This window comes from Osmerus eperlanus, chromosome 28 (genome assembly GCF_963692335.1).
Source record: "Osmerus eperlanus chromosome 28, fOsmEpe2.1, whole genome shotgun sequence".
NCBI lineage: Eukaryota > Metazoa > Chordata > Actinopteri > Osmeriformes > Osmeridae > Osmerus > Osmerus eperlanus.
Window position 1 is genome coordinate 5209048 of NC_085045.1, and position 22843 is coordinate 5231890.

Here is a 22843-nt window from a genome sequence, read left to right on the forward strand (position 1 = left end):
CAACCACCCGGAAACAACCTCTACATTACTTCCGCATACTGGAAAAGTCCAATATCAGAAGATAAAGGGGAAACGTATTCATATTTGTCAGCATTCCAACGTTTACGTGTATTTGTGTTCATTACGGTGTTATAAAATGTGTTTAAATATTTTAATAATACAATTATTATACGTTACTTTAAACATTAAATGGATTCATTATTAGGTATTTGAGATGAGATTTCCAAGTTTCACCCCCGGAAGGCTACACAACAATATGTTCCTGTCAACGTGGGTGGAAATCTGTCCTGTTTCGAATTGCTTTTACAATAAGCAATATACTTCATTATACATAAAATGAAATTATATACACATGCGATTTTTTTTCCATCCGTGTAGAAAATAAATAGCGACGGATGCTTGTTAAAAACTTGGTATCGACTGGCAGGTCTAATCGAAGGGTTCAGAATTTTGGCGCTATTATTGTTGCCGGACATCAGATCAGCTGACAGATGCAAAAGAGGTAGCCAACGACAAAGCAAGCATTTGACACCCTTTCTTAGTCTCGAGTTTGTGTCAAAATCAATGTATGTCGTGAAAACATGAATGATTTAGAATCTAGGTCGCACGCACATTTTAAGTCATTCTGATCAGTTAGTAGTTAGTTAGATTGGCTGGCTACAGTTGGCTGTAAAGGCTACGTCGAACAGAATGGTGGACAAAAAGCATGTTTTCCAAATGTCTGGAATGGATATACCCCAGAAGAAAGGCAAACTAATCATTGGAATCCAGAAACTGGGTGGAAAGTACATTGGTGGATCTGTAAGTAGTGTTGACAACAACAGTTGGAAACCCAACGGCTTTCTGTCTCTGTGTGTGCACGTTTTACATGGATAAGTACACAAAATAGTTCCTACATTCCAGCCTAGTGTAACACATTGTCCCTACACATAGCATTACACAACCACGTTCATTAATCGCGAGTACCTTTGTCCCAGGTGTACTGCCTTATCCATCTCCCTTCTTGGTAGATGATAAAGACTGTCATTGAGAATGCTGGGTCACACCTGTCAAACAGTTCATTCAGTGAAATATGAACAGTGGGTGATTAGCCCTGAAGAATGACCCTAATTGGTTTTCCAATGCTGAGATGTATTTTTGACACTGTAATTTTATCTTTGCCCTCAATTGCCTCTTATTATAGTTACAGTACTGTAGTCTCCATGCTGTCCCTGGGGTACATGATGGGAAGTTAACCCTTACCCTCCTATAACATGGCATAGAAAAGCAAAACCATTCAGTTGCCTAGGTTTTACCAAGCTTCTTGTGTTATCACTGTGCTCAGTCCCTAGGCAAAATGCTTGGGGCTTGGCTGACGTTATTCACAGAGGAACCCTACTTACCTTAGCGATAACAACCCTCAAACTTGTGTTCTTGGTTTGTGTATGTATTATCCATAGTTTTAGTGGGCTTATTTGTCTTCTAGGTCTATAAACAAGGCATCATCACCCATCTAATAGTCACTGACGCACTCGCCAGTGAGAAGTTCCTGGCTGCTTGTGCAGAAGGTGAGTGACAATAATGATGTTGAGGCTTCCGTTTCGAAAGAACATGGTTTATTTCTCCTGTTCTTTTGTTTCCGGAACTTTCTCTGTTCTTTCTTCCAGGCATCTGGATAGTGACCCCAGAGTATGTGTTGGAGAGTGTGAAGAAGGGTTCATGGCTGCCGGAGGAGCCCTATGAGCTGGATGTTGTCTCCTGGACCCCCGGGGCCTCAAACCCGGTCCGAATGTGGCGGGAGAAGGTGGCCAGTGGGACCTCAGCTGGGGCATTTGATGGGTGGAGTGTTCTCCTAATGATTGATGAACCAGATCGCAGAGGCAAGTTTAAGAGGTGAGGAGTCCCATGCAATACAACAGTATTGGAAACTGAAATAATCAACAATTATATGTAAAAAACACAAACCAAAAAACAAATCTTTGACATGAAATTGAAGACACACACATATGTTTCTGTCTCCTAGAATCCTGGAATCGGGGAAGGCCTGTGTGTACACACATCCTCCTCTGCCTCACACCATCATCACACACGTGTTGGCCAAGCAAGTTTCAGAACATGCCAAGTTTAACAGCGCACCATGTTACCCGTTAACTCACGTAGCCCAGCATCTGTTTGGGGTAAATGACAACAAAATATGAATGTATTTTTCCCCTCCCCCCCATGTGTTTCATTCGTTGAGGGTGTTTGTCAATCACTGTGGATCATAATGTCCATAGTAAACAACAGATAGGCACCTGCTTCTTTAAATACAATTAAGCTAGTTAAATCAGGTGTGTGAACCAAACAAGGTGCTAAAAAGGGTTTGTGTCTCCCACACAGGACCCATGTTCAGATATGGATTCACCCTTGACAGAAGAAGATCCTGCCCTGGAGTCAGAAGGGAACATTGCTGAAGTGTCTTCCGAGCTGGAGATGGCCCTTAAGGACTACATTTTTAAATTGGAGGTGGGGAATTGCTCCCTTTTTAAAATCGCTTTGTGTTCAGGCGTGCAAGACTTTTTACGAATCCAGTTGTCGTTTGAAAGGAAATCAAAATGCAGGAGGATGTAGCATTTCCAGATGCCATTGTTGTAATGGCCACCCTACCTGCATACAGTATATAACCTTTTCTTTCATTTACCGGGTATTTCTTTTTCTTCTACAGCGAAGGAAAAGACTAGTCTTCCCAGAGTTCCTAAACTACCACCACCCCACGCCCCACTCACAGGTGTGTCCATCCGCTCCGAGCATATTAATACATCTGCCATGAGGTTACACGATTGTAAAAATGAACATGCGATTCGTCAGGAAGATCAGGTCATTCAATTTCCTTTGTGTCAGCCCACTCCGATAGGAAAGCGACATTCCAAGCAAGGACACATCATATCCGGGTCACCTGATTAAACCGGTGCTGTCACTTGATTTGTGAGGAATGATTGGCAGACCTATTAAGGGTGGTCTCTTCTGTCCTGTCCACGCTTACCCAAGTGGATTCTTTTCGAAGATTGCCATTATGAACGGTCATGTCGTATTTTTTTTTAGACCGTCTTACCACCATATTCACAAGGCCAATAAGTGACAGTAACCAAGGTGACATCACAAACCTAGAGAGAACATTACCTCTGGTCTCATTACCCTTTTCACTCCATGCCATTCTTCGTTCTCTTCCTTTCACCTAACTTTTTGTACCGGTGTATATATTTTCTCCTGATATCTCTCCCCACACCCCTCTCTCTGACTAGGCCGTGGCGGCGGACTTCAGTAACGTGAGGAGTCTGACAGAGTGCGGGTTCTTCACGCAGGCCTTAGAGGAGATCCAGAGCTCCGTGTTTCCTGGTCGTCTCCCTCCGGCGCTGCTCCTCACCTCTCTGATGCAGCACGCTCTGCAGGTACAAACCCTCTCTCTCGCTCTCTCTCGCTCTCTCTCGCTCTCTCTCGCTCTCGCTCTCTCTCTCTCGCTCTCTCTCTCTCGCTCTCTCTCTCTCGCTCTCTCTCTCGCTCTCTCTCTCAGCCCTTCCCTTCGTTCAACAGGCCCCAGCGCTACTGGACACACTGGTTTACTGGTCCAGTCCTTGTGAACTTCACCTTGTGGAAATTCACATGTAGAAATAAGGATATGTTGTGTGTGTGTGTATTTGTAGTTTTCAGCCAGTTGACAGGATATACAGCTTCTGACATGATCTCTGAGTTGAGTTCCCCTGTGGCATCCTGGTCTAACATCTGTTCTGTACAGGGGGAGGCTACACCTTACTTCCTCTGCACCTTCTGGAACGTTCTCCACAAACTCCTGAGGAACAATCCTTCCTGGGGCTCGGCCACCAACACCAAGTACTTCAGCCAGCTGCTGCAGTGTCCCCAGTGTAAGAGAGGGCTCTGGGCCATGGTGGACTCATCCCTGAGGTACATGCTAGCTGCGTTAGCACGCTAGCTGCGTTAGCACGCAAGTTCAGACATGTCCGGCACATACATGTTCTTTATGTCCCCTAAACATGTATTTACTTCTATTTTGGACGTCGTGTCGGACTGTGTGTTGTAATGACCTCTAATATCAGCCCCCCCCCCTCTCCTACTCGTTTTCCTTGAGGGGTTGTTTCATCAGGTACAGCATGTCCGGTGAGGCCACCTGTCACTCACTCCCCAGCCCCGCCTCCCCTGAGTTGCTGGGCTTTCATGGCAACCTGCAGGCGTTTGTGCTGAAGTTGTTCCAGTGTGAACTTTCCTCTGCTAACACAAGGTAACCTGTCTGACAGGGAAGTTTTCTGCCTAGCACATTTTTTTTACTTCTGTGAAAATGAAGAAGGTTTTACTAAAGAAAACGCATGTCCAATCACTGGCCAGTGCTATTCATCACAGCGTATAATAAAGCACTCTTCAACTCTTCTCAGAGAGTCAGGAGGCCAGCGCTCCTCAGTGCTCTATGGAAGCTTCTGGAATGTGTGGGAGCGTTCCACACTGGGCTCGCGGTCGGTCAAGCAGCTAGCCCAGTTTCTGGTTCAGGCGTCCGTGTGGGAGCTGTCCGCCAGCCAGGTAAACCTCCCTTCACAGACACCCCCTCACTGCTGGACACAGCAGCCTCGCTGGAGTCACATAGTTCCCCCTTCTTCAACCATGGTCCTCTCATCCGCCCCCCCTCTTCTCCACTGTGTCGCCCACAGGAGGACTCCCTGGAGTGGGACAGGAGGCAGAAGTTGGTGCTGGGCCTCCAGGACATGCTGTCAGCCGTGGTGGAGTACTGGTGCGGGGAGCACTACAAGCTCAACCGCTGCCTGATGGAGAAGGGCCTGGATGACCTGGCCGAACACATCGCCATCCTCTGCCAGGGTGCGTCACCTGAGACACAGGACACAAGCACGCAAACACATCGCTCTTGATTTGAATAGAGATCCCTATCGGAGTCCTATCGTATTTTCTCTTTTGGTTTATTTGTGTTTTTAATTAAATGACGATGACAAACGAGGCAAAGTGTTTTTTTTGGTGTGGAGTAACGTCTCCATTGGTTTGTTTTTCCTCGCCAGACCTGTCACCTGACGTCCTCACGGCGCTCGTTCCCAGGATGCCCTCCAGCAGGCTGAAGATGCTCGCTGCTGACGCCATCTTCCGGAACGTCTGCTGTAGGCACGGGCTACCCCTGGGTGTGGAGCCCCTCTCTCTGAGGAAAGTGGTATGTCCCACCACTGGATGTCACTTCCTGGAACTCTGCACAACTCTGTTGTTGAGGGGTCATTCCTACTGTCCATCTCCTGGTATCGCATCTCCTCTTGTAGCATCCTAATATGTCCTGATCAGCTTGAACCAGCCGACACACCAGCTATAACAAGCAGTCTACTCGTGTGTGTGTGTGCTGACAGGTGTCTTCCTACCTGCCTGCTCTGAGGAAGTTGTGTAGGAACAGGCCAGGTGGTCCCAGGGCCCCCAGGACAGACGGCAGGGGCCCGCGGCCCGGGTCTGAACCCCCCGCACACAGCTGCAGCAACCAGGGCTCCACACCAGGGTCAGTACAAGCACCATCTGTCTGTCTGAGGGCTGGGCCCACTGTTCCCGCTTGTGTCTGTCTCTTTCTTTCTTCCTGTCTGTCGTCCTGTCTTCTCCCGTTTCTGTCTGCTCCCCCCCCCCCCCTTCCCGTGCAGATGCTTAAAACACACACATCACGGCTCGGCTTACAGCAGATGATAAGAAAACAAAGGAAAGGTTAAAGAAAAGGTGCTGTGAGTTTAAGGGTTAGAAAGAATGAAGAACACAGCAGGAAGGCGAGGGGGGGGGGGGGGTGGAAGTGAGAGAGAGGGGGGAGAGAGAGGGGGAGAGAGAGGTTGGACGGTGTGTGTGGGGGGGAATAAGCATGGGGGCATATCCCGGTTTTTCAATATCAGTCTGAGAGAGGGCTGTCAGGAGGGTTACAGCGAGAGGTTAGAGACCCAGAGACTGGTCCCGACAGCCGGCTGGCAGACAGATTGCCCAGACCCCCTTCCCCTCCTCGCCCATGCCCACGCCCCATACTGGGCAGCTTCCCGCTGGCCTGCCCTGGCTGGCTGTGCTCCCATCACTCCTGCCCTGGCTGGGAGATGAGCAGCCGTCACCAGAGAGCAGGTTCATCTGCAGGCTAGCGGCTCTCTCGTAGACCTGGCCTCCCCTTCCAATCTTTTCAGCCCTGAGAACTTAATCAACATACTCACTACAGACAATCTGCTTTTCTAAAGGTTCAATGGAATTCGCTTCAATCCTTCAACGGGAGACTCCGTTTCACCAGCAATAGTGTTTTCTTTTTTTTGTTTTTTTTTAAGTGCCTTTTCCCTCCCCCGTACATTTTTAACCACCAGTCATGTCAATAAGACGTGGGGATCAAGGTGGGCCCACGGCATGAAAGGTGTTTTGTGAAGAGGCCAATCGAGCTGGATATACGAGAAAGAGAAACCTTGCAGTGTTCCTTCTCATTTGGTGGTGTTTTTGTGTCAGCATGACTGCTGAGGACGGGGGGGGGGTGCGTGTGTGGTCCTCTTAAGGACAGCTTGTTACCATGGCTGCTGGCCTGGCGAGAAGCTCTGTCTAATTGAAATCTCACTTCATTCCACTGGTTTAAAGGTACAATAGGTACAAACGATTTTTTTCAGTAAAATAAAACATGTTTTTGTCCGCTATAAACCTGTTGTGTGAGTTAATGAGGCCCTCTGAAAGTTGTCTAGCAACGGAGACGGCTCAGTGGAATGTCAATTTCTAATTTTGGAGCGGCCCGCCACTTTCCAGACAGTTATGTTCCGGTAATCCTATCCCGGCCAATCGCCTTCAGCGAGCCGGGCCTGCCCCCTCTGCTTATTTAATGAAACCACTGTCAATCAAACTCGAGGAGAATTTGGAGGAAAGCACGGAAGTTCAGACAAGAATCGGGGCGTCATTTCTGTGGAAGTCCAAGGTCTGTCACATTCAAATGCCACAAATGCACACAGAACTACAATGAAGGATGTTGAGAAATATAAAGGGGAACAAACGATTTCAGAAAGGAAGAAAGGATTTCCGATTGCTAAAAGAATGCGGTGTTTGGCCCTCAACACGGTCTTATCAAGTTGAAAAGTACCCTTCACATGTACAACAGTACCCTTTCCTTGTGGAGTGGAGTGTGTGTGTGTGTGTGGCGCACACTGCCCTTGGGTGTGGGAGGCCAGAGTGACAGAATGCTACCCCCGCTACGGGGGTCCGCTGGGAGGGAGAGGCAAGCGGGCACGCTTGCCAAGCGCTGTCTGATGCCAACCTATACCGACAGGGGAGGTTTGGGTTAAGTGGGTTGAGCGGAGAGGTGGCATTTTCTCTCTTCACGAGCGCGCACACACACACACACACACACACCTTCACATCTCTTTCACAGAGTCGTCCCTGCTAATAACAAGCTATGTGACAGGACGTGTATTCCACACTGCTCAGAGATCATTCTCTGCCTCTGAACAAGCCAATTACCAGGGAACAAGCATCTCCCCCTGTAGTACGAAGGGGGTGTCCTTCCCTCTGTCTAACACACACACACACACATCAGACGTCCTTGTCGCGTCCCGTATCCCCACTCATAGCACTAGTGACAGCACACAGCTATTAGCACGGCCTGTTTTTGAAGAGACTTCACTCACTTCCACTATTTATTCTCCCTAATCTTTTTTTATTTTCTCCTCCTCACCCCCCCTCACCCCCCCCCCCCATATTGAATTCTCTGTTTTTGAAATCTGCCCTGGAAAAGGATTGGTGACACTTGTTTGTCTTGTCTATTAAAATATTTGGGGTAAGCCCGCAGAATTGTTGCAACTCAGTTCATTGCATGGGTGAAACAGCACAGTCTGAATAAGGGAAGCATGCAGGGTGCTTGGTACTGTATTGTTTTATCCTCCTGAATAATAGAAAGGACGTTATGAGTCATGATGCAGGCTTCTGCACCATGCCCGCACCCCAGACTGAGTTTCCTTTCTCCCTACCCAGAATGCCGAGCGGTCCTGCTAATGGATCAGGCCTGGGTAAGGAGAACATCCCTAGAGGTCTGAAGAAAGTCAATGCTGCAGGTGAGACCTGCACCCCTCCCTCACTCACACACACACACACACACACAGATTTGATTTAATGGACCGATGCACAGCACCAGGTCATCATTTAGGAGAACGCGAAAGCCACGTCATCGTTTTGAGCTTAATGAAGAGCATGAAATGCATGTATAAAACCACAGAGATTAGCATATGCCAACGCAGTCCTGTAGTCAGGCCTGTACAGTGGCTCCTGTCGCTGTAGCGTAGCGCGAGACGAGCCCCCGCCCCGCTCCTCCTCCTCCCATCGTACCTGCTTCACCACACGGCCGCTTCTCATTGAAATTCCACGTCCCCTCTCCAACCCCCCCTCCACCCCCCCCCCCCCCCCCCCCCAATTCTAATGCACCTTTTTATAGAAAGACCGGATGGTAAATAAATACATGTAGCCACACACAAAAAAATAATGGGGCCAAAACAACAACAGGGCCAGGTACACACAATGGTCGTCAGATCCCCAGTTTAAGAATATTAAATGCAGCAATTAGGGCCGAGCAGTGAAAGTGAGTGACTGCGCGCGGAACTTCTTGCAATTAGAGGGTTGGCACTCGGCGTGAACTCTCCGAGGTGTCAGGGCTCATCTCTCCCCCCTCCACCTGATCAGAAAGGCCCCGCTCTGGCGAGGGGGAGGGAGAGAGCAGGCGAGGGGTGGTGGGTGGGTGGGGTGGTGGAGGGAGGGAGGGGAAGGGGGGAGGGCAGAGGCAGGAGACTCAAGGCTGTTGGCATGTGTTGTTTTTCCACTACGTGATCCCTATACCGATGCAGTCGGCATTAATTTTTGATGAACCATCGGCATATCCTTTCCTCTCCTCGCCTTGCCCTCCCATCCTTCCGCTTTGGCACACTCTCAACCTCACACACAGGCAGATATATATACACACACACACACACACACACACACACTTCAGTTGTACTTCCCCATGTGCCACTTTCTTTGCAGCTTATCTCCAGCTTCATGGACACTTGTAGCTCTCTCTCTCCCCAGCAGCTGAGAGGGGCTGAGTGCTTCTGCAGGTTGTCTGTTTTGCTATCTCTCTGCTTTGACAGCTCAACCAAGTCCTCTGTGAAAGGACCGGCCTAACTCCATCTCAAACACACAGACTCTGGGAGTTATATTTAAAAAGCTGAGCGGCTTTACTAGATGAAACGTGAAGAAGTTTGCATGTAATTGCCGGGTAATGTAGGTTACAGAATTTTGGAATTAGCTTATGGATATACAACTAAGCTGCAGTGGCTTGTTTTTAGTGTTTTCTAAGGTCCAGAATAACCAATACTTGGCAATACTTTGCTTTCCATCACATTCCTAACAACTAGCATTGTTATTGGATCCCTTTGCCAACAGCTTTTGGGTCCAGCTCGCCAGAGACACTTACCAGGAGTGTCGAGACGGGAATGAGGCAGGGGTATAAAGAGCAACACATACATTTAACTTTTCTATTAAAGTGTGAAATGGAGGGATTGTTAGGGGATTTATAGAAAAGGACAAGCGGATTTATCCTTTCGGTGCTTGTAAATGCTGAGCATGCAATTACCCCTATAATGGAGGCGTTGTGTCCAAATTGGAGCCATTAAAGTGATTTAACAGTGCGTGGATTGGCCTTGGCATTTGCGAGGATGTGTACACATGGGGTGCTGTGGAAGGGGTGTTTAATCACAGCGTTTTCGAGTCCCTGTAATGGCAGAATATGCCGTGTAGCACACTGACCTGCCACAGAGGAGAACACCTCATTAAGGCTGAGCTTCACTCCCAGTTTGGTACCGTTGTTTTTTAGTTGTTTAGTTTTTTTAAATATATATATATATATATATATATATATACACACACATCATTTTGATTTGTTCTTATTATTTACAACTTGTTTTTAGAACAAATGAAATAGGAGATTCTTACTCTGAAAAGTACACAGCAGGAAAGATTTAAATATATTTTCTTCTGTCTTCTGAGAATCCTTAAAAAGCTGTGCTGTCGGCCATATGTTCCAGTGTAGTTGTTTTGTTTTCCAGTCCAGTCCAGTGACACTAGAGGGTGTTCCCTTACAGGTCATGGTTCTGCATCATAACACAAGGGGACCAGATCCTATTCACCAGTCCTACTGAAACTCCTCACTGTCTGCCTGCTTCTCCCAGGCAGCCGAGAGGAGCCGGGCGCAGGGACGAGTGGTACTTCCAAACACGTATAGAGAGCCAGGATCCATGTTGGATAGAATATGCATTGCGACCGCGATGTTTTAGCTTAAAATACAAATAGGATTTTTAGTTTTTATGTATATTTTTGTGAGGGATGCGCCTAGGGAAACGACATGTGACTTAATCTCATCTCTGCTGTAGAATTGTTTGGGTAGAATTGTGTCTGAAGGTGAGATGAGGCGAATGTTCCTCGATTTTTTTTTTTTTTTTCTCGAACTACTGCACCGATAGAGAACCTGAGCCCTCATTCACCGCCCCTTCAACCTTTCTGTTAGGTGTGAGTGACATTTAATGCGTCCGCTGGCGCCTCAAAGACACCTCCTTGGAAGAAAGGAACCGTTGGATGTTGAAGAGGACTGGAGCATTTGCAATATATTTTTTTCCCCCGCGCTTTGAAATGCAACATTTCCTCCTCCCTTCTCTGCCGCTGCCTCTCTCCCCTCCCTCCCTTTCTTCCCCCTGTCCTGCCCTATCTGGTGGAGTGTATCCAGGGCACAGCGCGACGTCCTGGGGAGACCTAGTAAAGCGTTTATTAGGGGCTTTGCAGCTCTGTATTATAATGGCAAGCACAGAGGCACTCATGCTTGGTCTTTAACTTCCCTCTGAAGTTCAGCCATACATGAAAAGAGGGGTACTGGCCGTCTAATATATTCCTGATTTAATATTGTATCAAAAAGAGGGCGAGGGGGGGGAGGTGTGTGTGTGTGCAGGGATGGAAAGTGTAAATAAAAGGCTTCAGCCGCTCTCTGTGGCCGTGTGTTGGCGGTTTGCTGATTAAATATCACGTGGTTGGCCGTGTGATGCCCGGTGGAGCTTTTGAACCCTGGATGTGTGAACAATCCTGTTGGGGGCTTTGTGCCTGGCCTGTCGACCAGAACTTCCTCCTGACGAACAATGCAGGAGAAGGGGATTCCTACAGTTCAACCGGCGCCCGCCGTTAACTTTGGTGGAGCCCTGGTGTAAGGGGAAATGCAGTCCCCAAAAAGAGGGAGAGTTAGGCGAGAGAGCCTGTCTTTGAGACGTTTTGTTTCTTCTTTCTATCTTCCTCCCCCCCGTTTTCTCCCCTTGCTCTTGAATCGCATTCTCATTGGAGGGTCGCAATTTTTTAGGTCAGTTTTCATTTTTTTTTCTTTTTTTGGGGGGGGTGGTGGGGTGGCTGGGGACATTTTTCCGGCTTGCTATTGGTGCGTTCGCTGCAGAGGGGGACAATGGGCAGGACAGGACACACCCTAATTTGGGATTTCTCTTTCTCTCCTTCCCTCTCCTCCTCTTTCCTGTCTGTCCATTCGTCGGGGCGTGTGTGTGTTTGTGTCCTGGCGAAGGGGAGACCCTCCTCCACAGAGCCTGCAAGATGAACCAGGTGAAGACCGTTCTTCAGATACTGTCTCTTCCTGGGACAGACGTCAACATTGAAGGTAGGTGTCCTCTCTCTCTCCCCTCTCTCTCCCGCCGAGCTCACCGCCGGGTGCCCGGGGGGGGGGGGGGGGGACGATTACCGTCGGAAGGCGAGCGAAAAAAGAAGGGCGGCGTTTGCGTCATCGCGGCTAACCTTTTAACGGAAATGTGAAAGGGTGTGTCTTGGAGAAACGGGGTGGCTCCGCTTTGCAGCCACTTTGCCGAGCGAACACACGCCCTCTGATATTTCCAGCGGCTGGTTTTGAGCCCTCTCAGGGCAGATATAATCGTCACTGTCGCCTTTTCGTCCCTCCCTCCCATTTGAATCACTTATGCATGTGAATTGAACGCCTCTTCCCCCTTCGCTCTTAACTGTAGCCGAATGTCTTCGGTGGAGTGCGGGGGCGGGTGAGGTGTGGAGACTGAGACTGGAGCAGTCGGGGTGGATCGTTTTCTGTTGCGACGACAGCCCCGCTCTGGTGCCGTGACACACGGACCTGTCCTCGAGGGCTGAGGCCCCTGGTCTCATCGAGGACGGAGCGTTTGTCAGCGGGGGGGGGTTGTCGGGGTCGCGTTTTGGTTACTGAAACGATGCTCGCCGTATGTCGTCGTGTCACACCGTGATTTTTCCCGATTGAGTTGAGGAGTACTTTATTTATTGTTTTATTTTTAATCTTAAGGCGGTCGTAGCGGGTTAGTTTGGTCGAAGTAAAGGTGATATTGTATATTTTCGTTTTGTTACAGGAGGCAAAAGGTTTTCTTCTCATTGGCATTCCCAACTCTTTCCCAACTGCTTTCCAAGTTTTAGCAGAGTTTAAGGATGATAGATGTACCCTGGTCTTCTTGAGGACTTTTCTTAACCGCGGTAATGTGTGTGCACGTGTGTGTGTTTCCCCTCAGACCATGCCGGTTGGACCCCCCTACACGAAGCCTGTAACCATGGCAGCACCGCATGCGTGGAGGCCCTGTTGAACCATTTCCCCAGCCCTCACCTCAACAGCCAGGTGGGCGGAGTCAGCCCGCTGCACGACGCGCTGCTCAACGGACACGTGGACATCGCCAAGATGCTCCTGCAGCACGCAGGTCTGGCGCCCCCCCCCCCCCCCCACACACACACTTAACACTAGCTCCTCGAAATTTCACTGCCCAATGCTCGACGTCTCAACTCGAAAATCATCCCCCTTCTCGCCTCCCCCCCCGTTTCGGTGCTGTCCAGACACATTATCCTTCTGCTCCATAAGACATCTGTTGATGTCTCTTTTGAAGCGATTGGAAGAGTCAGGGCTCCACAGGTTTTCGTGGGAGACCTGTCACATCCGAAATAGTTGCGCGTGTCGGAGATGTTTGCGCGCCACGTGCAATCGCTGCTCGCGGAACTTTGACGCGAGTGTGACACGTGCCAAGAAAGGAAAACCGAAGAGTGGAAGGCTATGGGGATTGTAGGCGATTGTGTGTGTGTGGGTGCACTAGCCCTAGACAGCATTGAACAAGACTAACCACAGTAGGTGGCTAGCTTGTTGCTCGCCTGCTGCCTCAGTCCCTGTCTGACTAATTATAGTTAATTTGATTCGACGGCGCCATTAACACATGTACATATTCTGTCCTCAAAAAATAAATGAGGTTGGGATTGTTTGGTCCCGGAGAGAGGGCTTTTTAGCGTCGATGGGAGAAAAGGAGAAAATTAAAAGAGGTCAGAGGAGGAGGCTGCTTGTAAAATTGGAAGGGAGAGTGGAAGTTTGCGTGTGTGTGTGTGTGGATAGACGTCTGGGCCCGTCTGGGGTGTCTGGGTGCTGCCAGGCCCTAGTCTGTGACGGGGGAATAGACCGAGATGAGAGCTCTCTGTTCGACACTGCTCACCTCCACTCTCTCCTGTCTACCGACTTCCTATTTCTCGGCATCTTGGCGGGCTTTTCGGAGCAGGATCAGTGAGAATGAGGTCAGTCTCTTGGTCTGTCCTCCTGTCGGTCTGCCTCTGTGAGTCGGGTCAGGACTCCGATCAGGAAGACGCCCCCGAGCGCGTTTGATTTGTTATTGTTATTTATTTTTTTTATCTCCAAATAACTAGACTGTAGTGTACTGTAAGCTTTTCAGCTGAGGAAAAAAACAAAAAACAAAAGGGTTGCTGTCACGGCATAGCCTAGACGGTTTTCACGAGAGCCTAAACTCCTCTGGGCTACATGCTTAGCAGACTGCCCCCCCCCCCTACACACACACACTGTATTGGTGTGCCTCAGTAGCTTGACAGGCTGCAGAGTTGAGCTGCCAAGGCTGGGTCCAGTCAGAGAGGGCAACACAGCAAAACAATCAGGGCCTCTCAGCACTGAGCATACTCACCCCGCGATAATGACCTCGGTTGGAGGGGAAGGTGGGGGAGAGAGGGGGGGCGGGGGGATGACGGCAGGGGAAGGGTGGGAGGATCGCTCGAGGCCCCCACCCTCGACCCTGGGGTGCTGGCAGAGGAAGCGTGCCATCGTGGCTGAGGGCAAGGCTGGGCCTCTGCCTCGCTCTCTCTGTCTCCGCTCAAGGCTGGCCCACATGACCCTGTGTGTGTGTGTTGTGGGCGGAGTACGCGAGTGTGTGTGTGTGTGTGTGTGTGAGCATGCCTGTTTTTGTGCAGGTCTATGTGCATGCCAGCTTCAGTATTACTTTCCTGTGTGTGTGTGTATCCATGGCTGTGTGTATGTGCCCCTGTCTCCTCCTTGACTGGGAATGTTTAATGTTGCAACAGGGCCAGGGCTCCCCTGATTGGAATGGAAAATGACCCGGAGCTGTTGGTCCTCCAGGGTGTGTGTGTGTGTGTGTGTGTGTGTGTGTGAGAGAGTGGGCGGGGGGAAAGAAAAGAAGCCTTCAAGCTGTCACCGTCCACGCCACCCTGCACCCTAATCTCTGGTGGCAACCCCCTCTATACAGCCCCCCCCCCACCTTAGTACGCATAACCAGCCCTCTCGCCCCTGCGCACCTGCACCCTCGACCGTAGCCCTCGCTCAGAGACATCTGCAGCACAATCCCACACCAACACTGCACTCTTCTTCTGTGGTTAGTCACAGCTACATTAACTACATCCCCCCCCCCCCCCCCCCCCAGTGTTTGACTCCGTTTTCCTTCCTTGCTAAACTAGTTGTGAAGTGTTTCATTGAGGTCGGTGTGTTGCTCCGTCGCCCGAGCGGCTGTTTGTTTGTCTTAGTCTCATTCTTTCAGTCGTATACACACACACACACACACACACGCACACACCAGCCCCTACTCCTCAGTCCCCTGACAGATCTCAATGAGGTGTGTGTGTGTGTGACGCCGGAAGACGTCATTAGCTGAGAGTTACAGGAAGAGCAAGGTCCCCCTAGACCGCCTCCCTCGCTGGAGTGTGTTCTTCCCCTACGTTCTCTCTCTCTTTCTCTCTCTCCCCTCCCTCTCTCCCTCCTCTATCTGTCTCACCCCCCCTCTCTCTGTCTCTCCACCCCCTCCCCCCCCTCTCCCTCTGTCTCTCCACCCCCTCCCCCCCCTCTCTCTGTCCCTCCCCCCCTCTCTCTCTGTCTCCTCTCCCCCTCCATTCTCTCCCTCACATCACGGTGTCTCTTCGTCTCTGTCTAGCTGTCTCTCCTCCTCTCTCTTCTCTGCTGCCTGTGTTAGCTAAGGGGGACTTAGAAAGGGGATTGACAGTTGTGAGAGAAGGGTAGACCACTACCACCCCAACACCCCATTCCATCAGTCAGGCTCTTTCATAATGGCCTTTCTGCGCAGTATCTTTGCGAATACAGCAGGTACTACCTTATATAATATTGTATATTATACCGTATATAGACATATGAGAGGAACGCAAGTCTCCCCTGTGTGTGTGTGGGGGGGGGGGGGGGGGTTGTAACACCATTGAACTTCGCTTTGGAGAGGACACGCCGCCAGGGCCTTCACTAAGGCTGACCCTCAAAAAGCGAGGACACACTCGACGTAAATCGATACTGTTTACTATCCAAGGGCAGAGCGCGTCGCCCAATTTCACCGAGATCCAGTAATGGCCGCGCGACTCGTACACTGTATGTTCCCGTGGCTGTGTGGGTCTTTGTCTGGGTTGCAGATGCCTGCTTCTTTCCCTCGGTCGGCGGGGGGGGAAGAGAATTACATAAATCCCCCCAGCCAGTGGCAGTGCACCCTCCGGGCGCTAATCCGCCTGTAATCTCATGTCTGCCCGGTGTCCGGGCTACAGAACGCCTGACCAGGCCTCCACACCTTCTATCTCATAGCCTCGCCCACCCATAAACACATCCCCCTACTCATCTTATCAGATATAGCTACTGTCCATATGAATGAAGATGGGGGAAGAAAAATAAAAAAAACACCTATCTTTTCACATGGATGTTTTGACGCACAACAAGTCAATTGATGATCTCCATGTTGCTTTTCCCTGAGCCTGCGTCGATCCGCGTCGTCGGGGCAGTTTGAGAGGAGGGAAGGCGAAGAGGACAGGAAGAGCCCTTTTGTGTGGCGGATAGGAGTGTAACGATACACTCAGCTCACGATACGATACGTATCACGATACTGGGTGTACGATACAATACGTATCACGATACTGGGTGTACGATACAATACGTATCACGATATTTTGAACACAATTTTAGATGAAACTGATAACAGATTTATTTCCGAATCATTAAAAAAAAATCAAAATGTCTTTGTTGTACATACAATTTTGTGAACTAAGTTCAAGCGATTTCTATGAATGCACGCATGACGCAGGTGCAGAGTAGGTCGCGTGCTAGTATCTCAACCAATAGGATCAAACGGACGTCATATTGTAAAAATGTTTCCATAACTCTACGATACAATATTGTAAAATGTTTGTATTGCGATATATTGTTACAAAATATATTGTTACACCCCTAGTGGCAGAAGGAAAGGAGAAAAGGGAGGGGGGGAAAGGGCAGTCCTTCTTTGTGCTATGGAAGGGAGGTCTGGAATCGAGGGAAGGCAGGTTGGAAGAGAGGTAGCCGTGTGGCGTGTGCAGAATGCTGTGGAGACTCGCTCTTTGTTTTTCTGTTTTTGTTACCGTGCAGGAGTGGTGTGGTGTTGTCTTGGCTGGTGTTTTAGTTATTTTATTTTTTATTTTTTTTCACCTCCTGGTAGCGAGCTCCCTCTGGATGTGCGATGCTGTGCCCCTGGCTGCAGTTCACACACTCTGTCAGGCAGAGTGGGGGAGCTGGGGATGGAGAGAGAGAGCGAGAGAGCTGTTTTCTGTTGCTGTGTAGCTGCAGTCTGTCTGCTTCTGCTGCAGCTCTAGACGAGAGCGAGAGAGAGAGAGCTGAAGAGGGGGATGGAGCCATGCCCTCCTCTCCCTCGTTCGGCTTCTCCCCTCCTCCACTCTCACTTTTGTATTTCTTGTCTAAGCCTGCCCTCTAAAGGCCATAGGGCTGTGCGCTATGCACTGTGTGTGCGCGTGTGTGTCTCAGGCTGCAGTAGCATTCGTGCGGCATATGAATTCCCCCGCTCTACCCCTTCAGAGTGTGTCTGAGCCTGGCTGTACACACACACACGGCATACTGTAGCGTAATTACCCCTGCTCACATATAATCCCCCAGGTGTTTGATTTTCTCTCCAGTGCAGCGTATCTGACACCTTGCGCCAATACCTGAACTGACATCAATCACTCCAGCCAATATCATACCATGGCCACTCGCAAAACACAACTGTGTGTGGGATGTGTTTATGTAAAGGAGTCAGGTGGCTGAGCGGTTAGAGAATCGGGCTAGTAATCAGAAGGTCGCTGGTTCGATTCCCGGCCATTTTGGCCCACTCCTCCACACAGATCTTCTCTAGATCAGTCAGGTTTCCGGCCTGTCGCTGAGAAACAGAGTTTGAGCTCCCTCCAAAGATTCTCTATTGGGTTTAGGTCTGGAGACTGGCTAGGCCACGCCAGAACCTTGATATGCTTCTTACGGAGCCACTCCTTGGTTATCCTGGCTGTGTGCTTCGGATCATTGTCATGTTGGAAGACCCAGCCTCGACCCATCTTTAATGCTCTAACTGAGGGAAGGAGGTTGTTCCCCAAAATCTTGCAATACATGGCCCCGGTCATCCTCTCCTTAATACAGTGCAGTCGCCCTGTCCCATGTGCAGAAAAACACCCCCAAAGCATGATGCTACCACCCCCATGCTTCACAGTAGGGATGGTGTTCTTGGGATGGTACTCATCATTCTTCTTCCTCCAAACACGTTTAGTGGAATTATGACCCCAAAGTTCTATTTTGGTCTCATCTGACCACATGACTTTCTCCCATGACTCCTCTGGATCATTCAAATGGTCATTGGCAAACTTAAGACGTGCCTGGACATGTGCTGGTTTAAGCAGGGGAACCTTCCGTGCCATGCATGATTTCAAACCATGACGTCTCAGTGTATTACCAACAGTAACCTTGGAAACTGTGGTCCCAGCTCTTTTCAGGTCATTGACCAGCTCCTCCCGTGTAGTTCTGGGCTGATTTCTCACCTTCCTTAGGATCATTGAAACCCCACGAGGTGAGATCTTGCATGGAGCCCCAGTCCGAGGGAGATTGACAGTCATGTTTAGCTTCTTCCATTTTCTAATGATTGCTCCAACAGTGGACGTTTTCTCACCAAGCTGCTTGGCAATTTCCCCGTAGCCCTTTCCATCCTTGTGGAGGTGTAAAATGTTGTCTCTAGTGTCTTTGGACAGCTCTTTGGTCTTGGCCATGTTAGTAGTTGGATTCTTACTGATTGTATGGGGTGGACAGGTGGCTTTATGCAGCTAAAGACCTCAAACAGGTGCATCTAATTTAGGATAATAATTGTAGTGGAGGTGGACATTTTAAAGGCAGACTAACAGGTCTTTGAGGGTCAGAATTCTAGCTGATAGACAGGTGTTCAAATACGTATTTGCAGCTGTATCATACAAATAAATAGTTAAAAAATCCTACATTGTGATTTCTGGATTTTTTTTTAGATTATGTCTCTCACAGTGGACATGCACCTACGATGACAATTTCAGACCCCTCCATGATTTCTAAGTGGAAGAACTTGCAAAATAGCAGGGTGTTCAAATACTTATTTTCCTGACTGTATCTCTACACGGCACATGTACAACCCAAGGTTGGACACCTCAATGGCAGCCACAGACGATGTCAGTTAGGGAAAAAAACATCCATGTGTGAAAGCCTCACTTCAAGGCTTTTTTTGGAGGGGAGAGATGTTAAAAAAGTGCTATGAACAGCGTTGAAACTTTGCTCAGGCTACGTGTCCCTTGTCGGAGTCTCTCATGGTGGAGAGGAGGGGTGGGGGGGGTGGGGATGTTGGGCTAGTTGGGGTCACTTATAACAAACGCTGCACGCTCAATAGGCCTGAAGGCAAGGCTAAATCTATACAGCATGAGTGGTTGATCATCAACGACTCTTCCACCTCTCACTTTTGTCTCCCTCCCTCTGTCTCTCTCCCTCACTTTCACATTCAGCCTCTCCAGAGCAACTTTGATCTGTTCAGTGCGCTTACGTCCTTGACCACTGCCCCAGCACTGACCCCGCCATTGCACGTCTCCCTGCTAATGTAAAAGTTTATGTAGATTAACGCCACCATTTATGCAGATGTCGCCCTTGCCACTCCAGCCCGACGCGCTGAAAGGTAGGCAGAGAGGGTGACCTCTCCGAGGGCTCTTTCACGCGAGCACCAAAGTGGCAGAGCAGGACACACAATAGTGTGTGTGTGTGTGTGTGTGTGTGTGTGTGTGGTGGAGACTGAGGGTGGAAATAAATAACTCGAAAGCCTTTCACAAGTTCATATTCTCGAGTGCTGAGGGCATTTTTCCCGACACGATGTTTAGGTTGGGCGTTGCTTTGGTGACACGACCACGAGCGAGGTGTAGCTGACTAAACAACTCTCCCGCCTCAAACAGTCTCCGGGGTGAGAGAGCGCTCTGTTGAATGGTCAACATCCCCTGTTTTGAGGTCGAAGGCTGCTCGGCGGCAGCCTACACTTACACGTCAGCTGGAGGGGAGGGGAGAGGAGGGGCTGGTTCACAAGTGGCAGGGACATTTGCGGGGTTGAGCAGTCAAGTGCCCTCCAGTGCTGTTTGCCACAGAAATAGGCCGTCTGAGAACAAACAGAGGGCTCGACCCAGCCTGCACTGTGAGTGTGCGTGGGCCCAACCGCCACTGTTAGCGGCTTCTCTTCCCCGCCAGAGCAGGCTAGCAGACAGAACATGTTTATCAAAAGTGGTCTGGCTTCTTGCAATGCCATGCGTAAACGAAACGAGTCAGAGAGACCACGATGTTAGGTTGGGCTGTGCTATTCTGTGTTGTACTGTGAGGCTGTGATGCTATGCTGTGCTGTCCCACTATGCGCAGTACTGTTGTAGTGAGCTGTTACTACTGGGACTGGTGCTGGTGTTTTGGTCCGCAAGTAGGTCATGGTCATTTTTCAGTTTTTGTTAAGAGAGTAAGAAAGTGCAGATTGTAAACTTTCAAATGACGTATCGTAGCCTACATTGAAATCTGGAAGAAGATATGCTTAATTCAATGTTGGTAGCCTTTAAATAAACTAACGGAGAAAATACCCATGAAAGATTTTAAAACTTGTTTACACTCCTGACAGGCATGTATTGGGGTGGGAACAATAGCTGATAAACTCCACCCCCAACCATAGACATCGGCTTTCCAAATAACTAGCTAACTAACTACCAAATAGTGCGTTTGGTAACAATTTGGTTAAGGAAGGTATACAAACGCATGGCTTCTCTGCATGTTTTGCGCATAACAGCAACAGAAAAAAACATGAACACGCAGCCAAGCGCTAGCTAGATGATCACACAGTCCCTAAACAGAAAGGGTTAGGGTTAGATAGATATTAAACTTACCCGGATTTCACTGCAGACTACGGTGTTGGGGAATCGTGTACATTGTTTCATTTCCATCATGCGCGTACTCCAAGTTAAACGAATCAATTATGTTTCCATTTTCGGTTGTCTTATCAACAGCAATACTGGCTATTAATACTTTGTTTAGTGTAATTGGCATCCACATAGTAGCAACTTTACAGTAAACAAACATACCACGCGTTTTTGTTAATGGGCGTTGGCTTGACCGAAGCTAATTGGCAAAAGCCAACATAATCAAATATGCTAATTAAACTCAACCCCCACAACGCCCCCAAAACTCCTCGAGTAAACATGACTTGACAAGCCTAATTATTAGACTAGAGACTAGCTAATGGGCCCAAAAAAGCAACTAGCTTTGAGACATAAGCAGCAAATGGCAAAGTGTATAAAATTACAAATATTGCACTCACAAATAAATAATACAAAAAACGGCAACAGCATAATAATATATACAAAGTCAATAGTGCTGATGAGTTTGCACATCAAGTTCAAGTGACCGTAGCAAACATTGAGGCGATCATGAGATGTGGTCGATTGAGATGAATGTTGTTGATTGAGAAGCCTGATGACCTGCAGGAAGAACTGTCGCATGGTAATCGTCTCGTCTGCCGTGTTACGTAAGTGTGTGTTAAAATAGGGCTCCATCAGGTCACTAGCTCTTAGTAGAGTTTACACAAACACCAAGTGACCCATGAGTCAGTCTGTTAAACATGTCAACTTGACTTAACACTAAAGTGAGCTAAAACCCTGGCACTGTCGCCCACTGGGTAAACAGATGTTCCGCTCTGTGTGTGTGTGCGTGTGTGTGTGTGTGCGCACATGTACCCTATTCATATTTGTTGCGACGTCCTTCCAGTGACCCGTAGAATTCCGCCTTATTTGCTAATGTTGCTGCTTAACTTGGCTGCTTGTCAGTGCGCTCGTGTGTCATGATATTATCACCGATGTTGCGCTGGCTGGAGGCTGCTAGGCCTAATTAACCCTAACCCTTGTAGATCTGTCATTCAGCAACATCGCCTTCCAGCCATCAGCTTTTCAGCATTTACATGCACTCAGATGTAATCAACATTAGAATATATATTTTTTACTTTATATTTCTACATCCTGATGTCACTTACTAGCTTAAAAGGTTGTCTGTGCCCCCCCCCCCCCTTCCCCACAGGCTCCACCCTGCTACAGCAGAGAGACAGACACGGGTGCACCGCCCTGGACCTGGTCCCCATAGCAACGCTGAGGGAGGAGCTGCAACGCAGCGCCGAGGCAGGAGATTGCGCCCTGGAGGAGCTGGGGTCGGAGGTCAGGGACCTGGCCTTCCTGGAGGCCTGCACCTGCCTGTTGAGCTGCCTGCTGGGCTGCTACCACCTGGAGAGGGGGGTGCCCATGCTGCTGCCCCAGGCCCAACACCAGGCTCCATCCCTGGGCTACAGACTGGCCCAGGCCCTGGAAACCTACTCCCTCCAGACGCTGACATCCAGCTGGGCAGACCCTCGGCTGGTTTGCGTGGTAGAGGACGTGGAGACGATCCTGGGGGTGGAGAAGGAGGTGGCAGGGGTGTGCCAGGCGGTGAGGGAGTGCCAGGGGGCACACACCCGCTTCCTCATGGGCCTGCTGGAGGAACTGAAGGCTGAAAGACACACTTACACACAGACACACTCCTGAATCCCCTGCTCCATAATCATGAGGCATTTGAATCTTTCCAAAAGAGCTGACATCTTTATTTTTTGTTGGACCGTAACCACTGGGAAATTGTCACGATTCTCACAGACTTGAAACTGTTCATGTTTACAACCAATTCAAATAAATATATTTAAGTATATTTGTTTTCCGTTTTTTACACTTACAAAAAAAAATGTATTGTTGCAATCTGGAGCGAGGTTCTCGCAACAGAAAAAACGGCCTCATCTCTCTCCCCCTGTCTCTCGCCCAGTGCAAGGCACAGGTGTTTGTGTTTAACAGCAGCATGACCATGTAATGCCCCGCTCTGAGGCCTGGTCAGTGTGAGTAGATGCCTCACTAGGCTGTGGGGTCCTGTCGAATCTGCACGGAGACAAAGGAGGCTCATCTGGGAGCCATGTGAGAGGGAGGGGGTACGAATCCCTCCCCACCAGCCCAGTTTCACAGGGGCAGGCCCCAGGGGCAACAGTCCAGCCCCGCAGACAACAGTGAGAGATGACCTGTTTCCTGTCTGCAGGACTTCAATAGGGAGAGGGGCTTATAGTATGCTACGGGGGAGGTGGTGGTGGGTCTATCAGGGGAAAACAGACACGGGGGATAAGATTGGTCATTCGTGACCCCGGTGGACGTGTGTGGAAGATGGGGG

At 49.3% G+C, this 22843-nt stretch overlaps 1 protein-coding gene across 3 annotated transcripts; it reads left to right on the forward strand.

Moving 5' to 3' along the window:
• Positions 1 to 263: 263 nt before the first annotated feature.
• slf1 (SMC5-SMC6 complex localization factor 1) lies at positions 264 to 22324 on the forward strand. Of its 3 annotated transcripts, none has more exons than XM_062454137.1 (17): positions 265 to 801; positions 1466 to 1547; positions 1647 to 1872; positions 2003 to 2156; positions 2359 to 2484; positions 2684 to 2746; positions 3261 to 3407; positions 3752 to 3918; positions 4118 to 4252; positions 4404 to 4545; positions 4674 to 4839; positions 5034 to 5179; positions 5367 to 5509; positions 7972 to 8051; positions 11579 to 11671; positions 12552 to 12734; positions 21686 to 22324. In XM_062454137.1, the coding sequence occupies exons 1-17, from the start codon at positions 691 to 693 to the stop codon at positions 22180 to 22182; spliced, it is 2661 nt and encodes an 886-aa protein (XP_062310121.1). In that variant the 5' UTR covers positions 265 to 690; the 3' UTR covers positions 22183 to 22324. The 3 variants fall into 3 exon arrangements, with proteins under 3 accessions (XP_062310122.1, XP_062310121.1, XP_062310123.1); XM_062454139.1 differs by having other exon boundaries at positions 266 to 502; XM_062454138.1 differs by lacking the exon at positions 11579 to 11671 and having other exon boundaries at positions 264 to 801.
• Positions 22325 to 22843: the final 519 nt, after the last annotated feature.

Coding starts and splice junctions, on each gene's coding strand:
- slf1 (XM_062454137.1), top strand. CDS start 691: ATGGTGGACAAAAAGCATGTTTTCCAAATGTCTGGAATGGATATACCC. Junction 3,408..3,751: donor TGATGCAGCACGCTCTGCAG/GTACAAACCCTC, acceptor TGTTCTGTACAG/GGGGAGGCTACACCTTACTT. Junction 4,546..4,673: donor GGGAGCTGTCCGCCAGCCAG/GTAAACCTCCCT, acceptor TGTCGCCCACAG/GAGGACTCCCTGGAGTGGGA.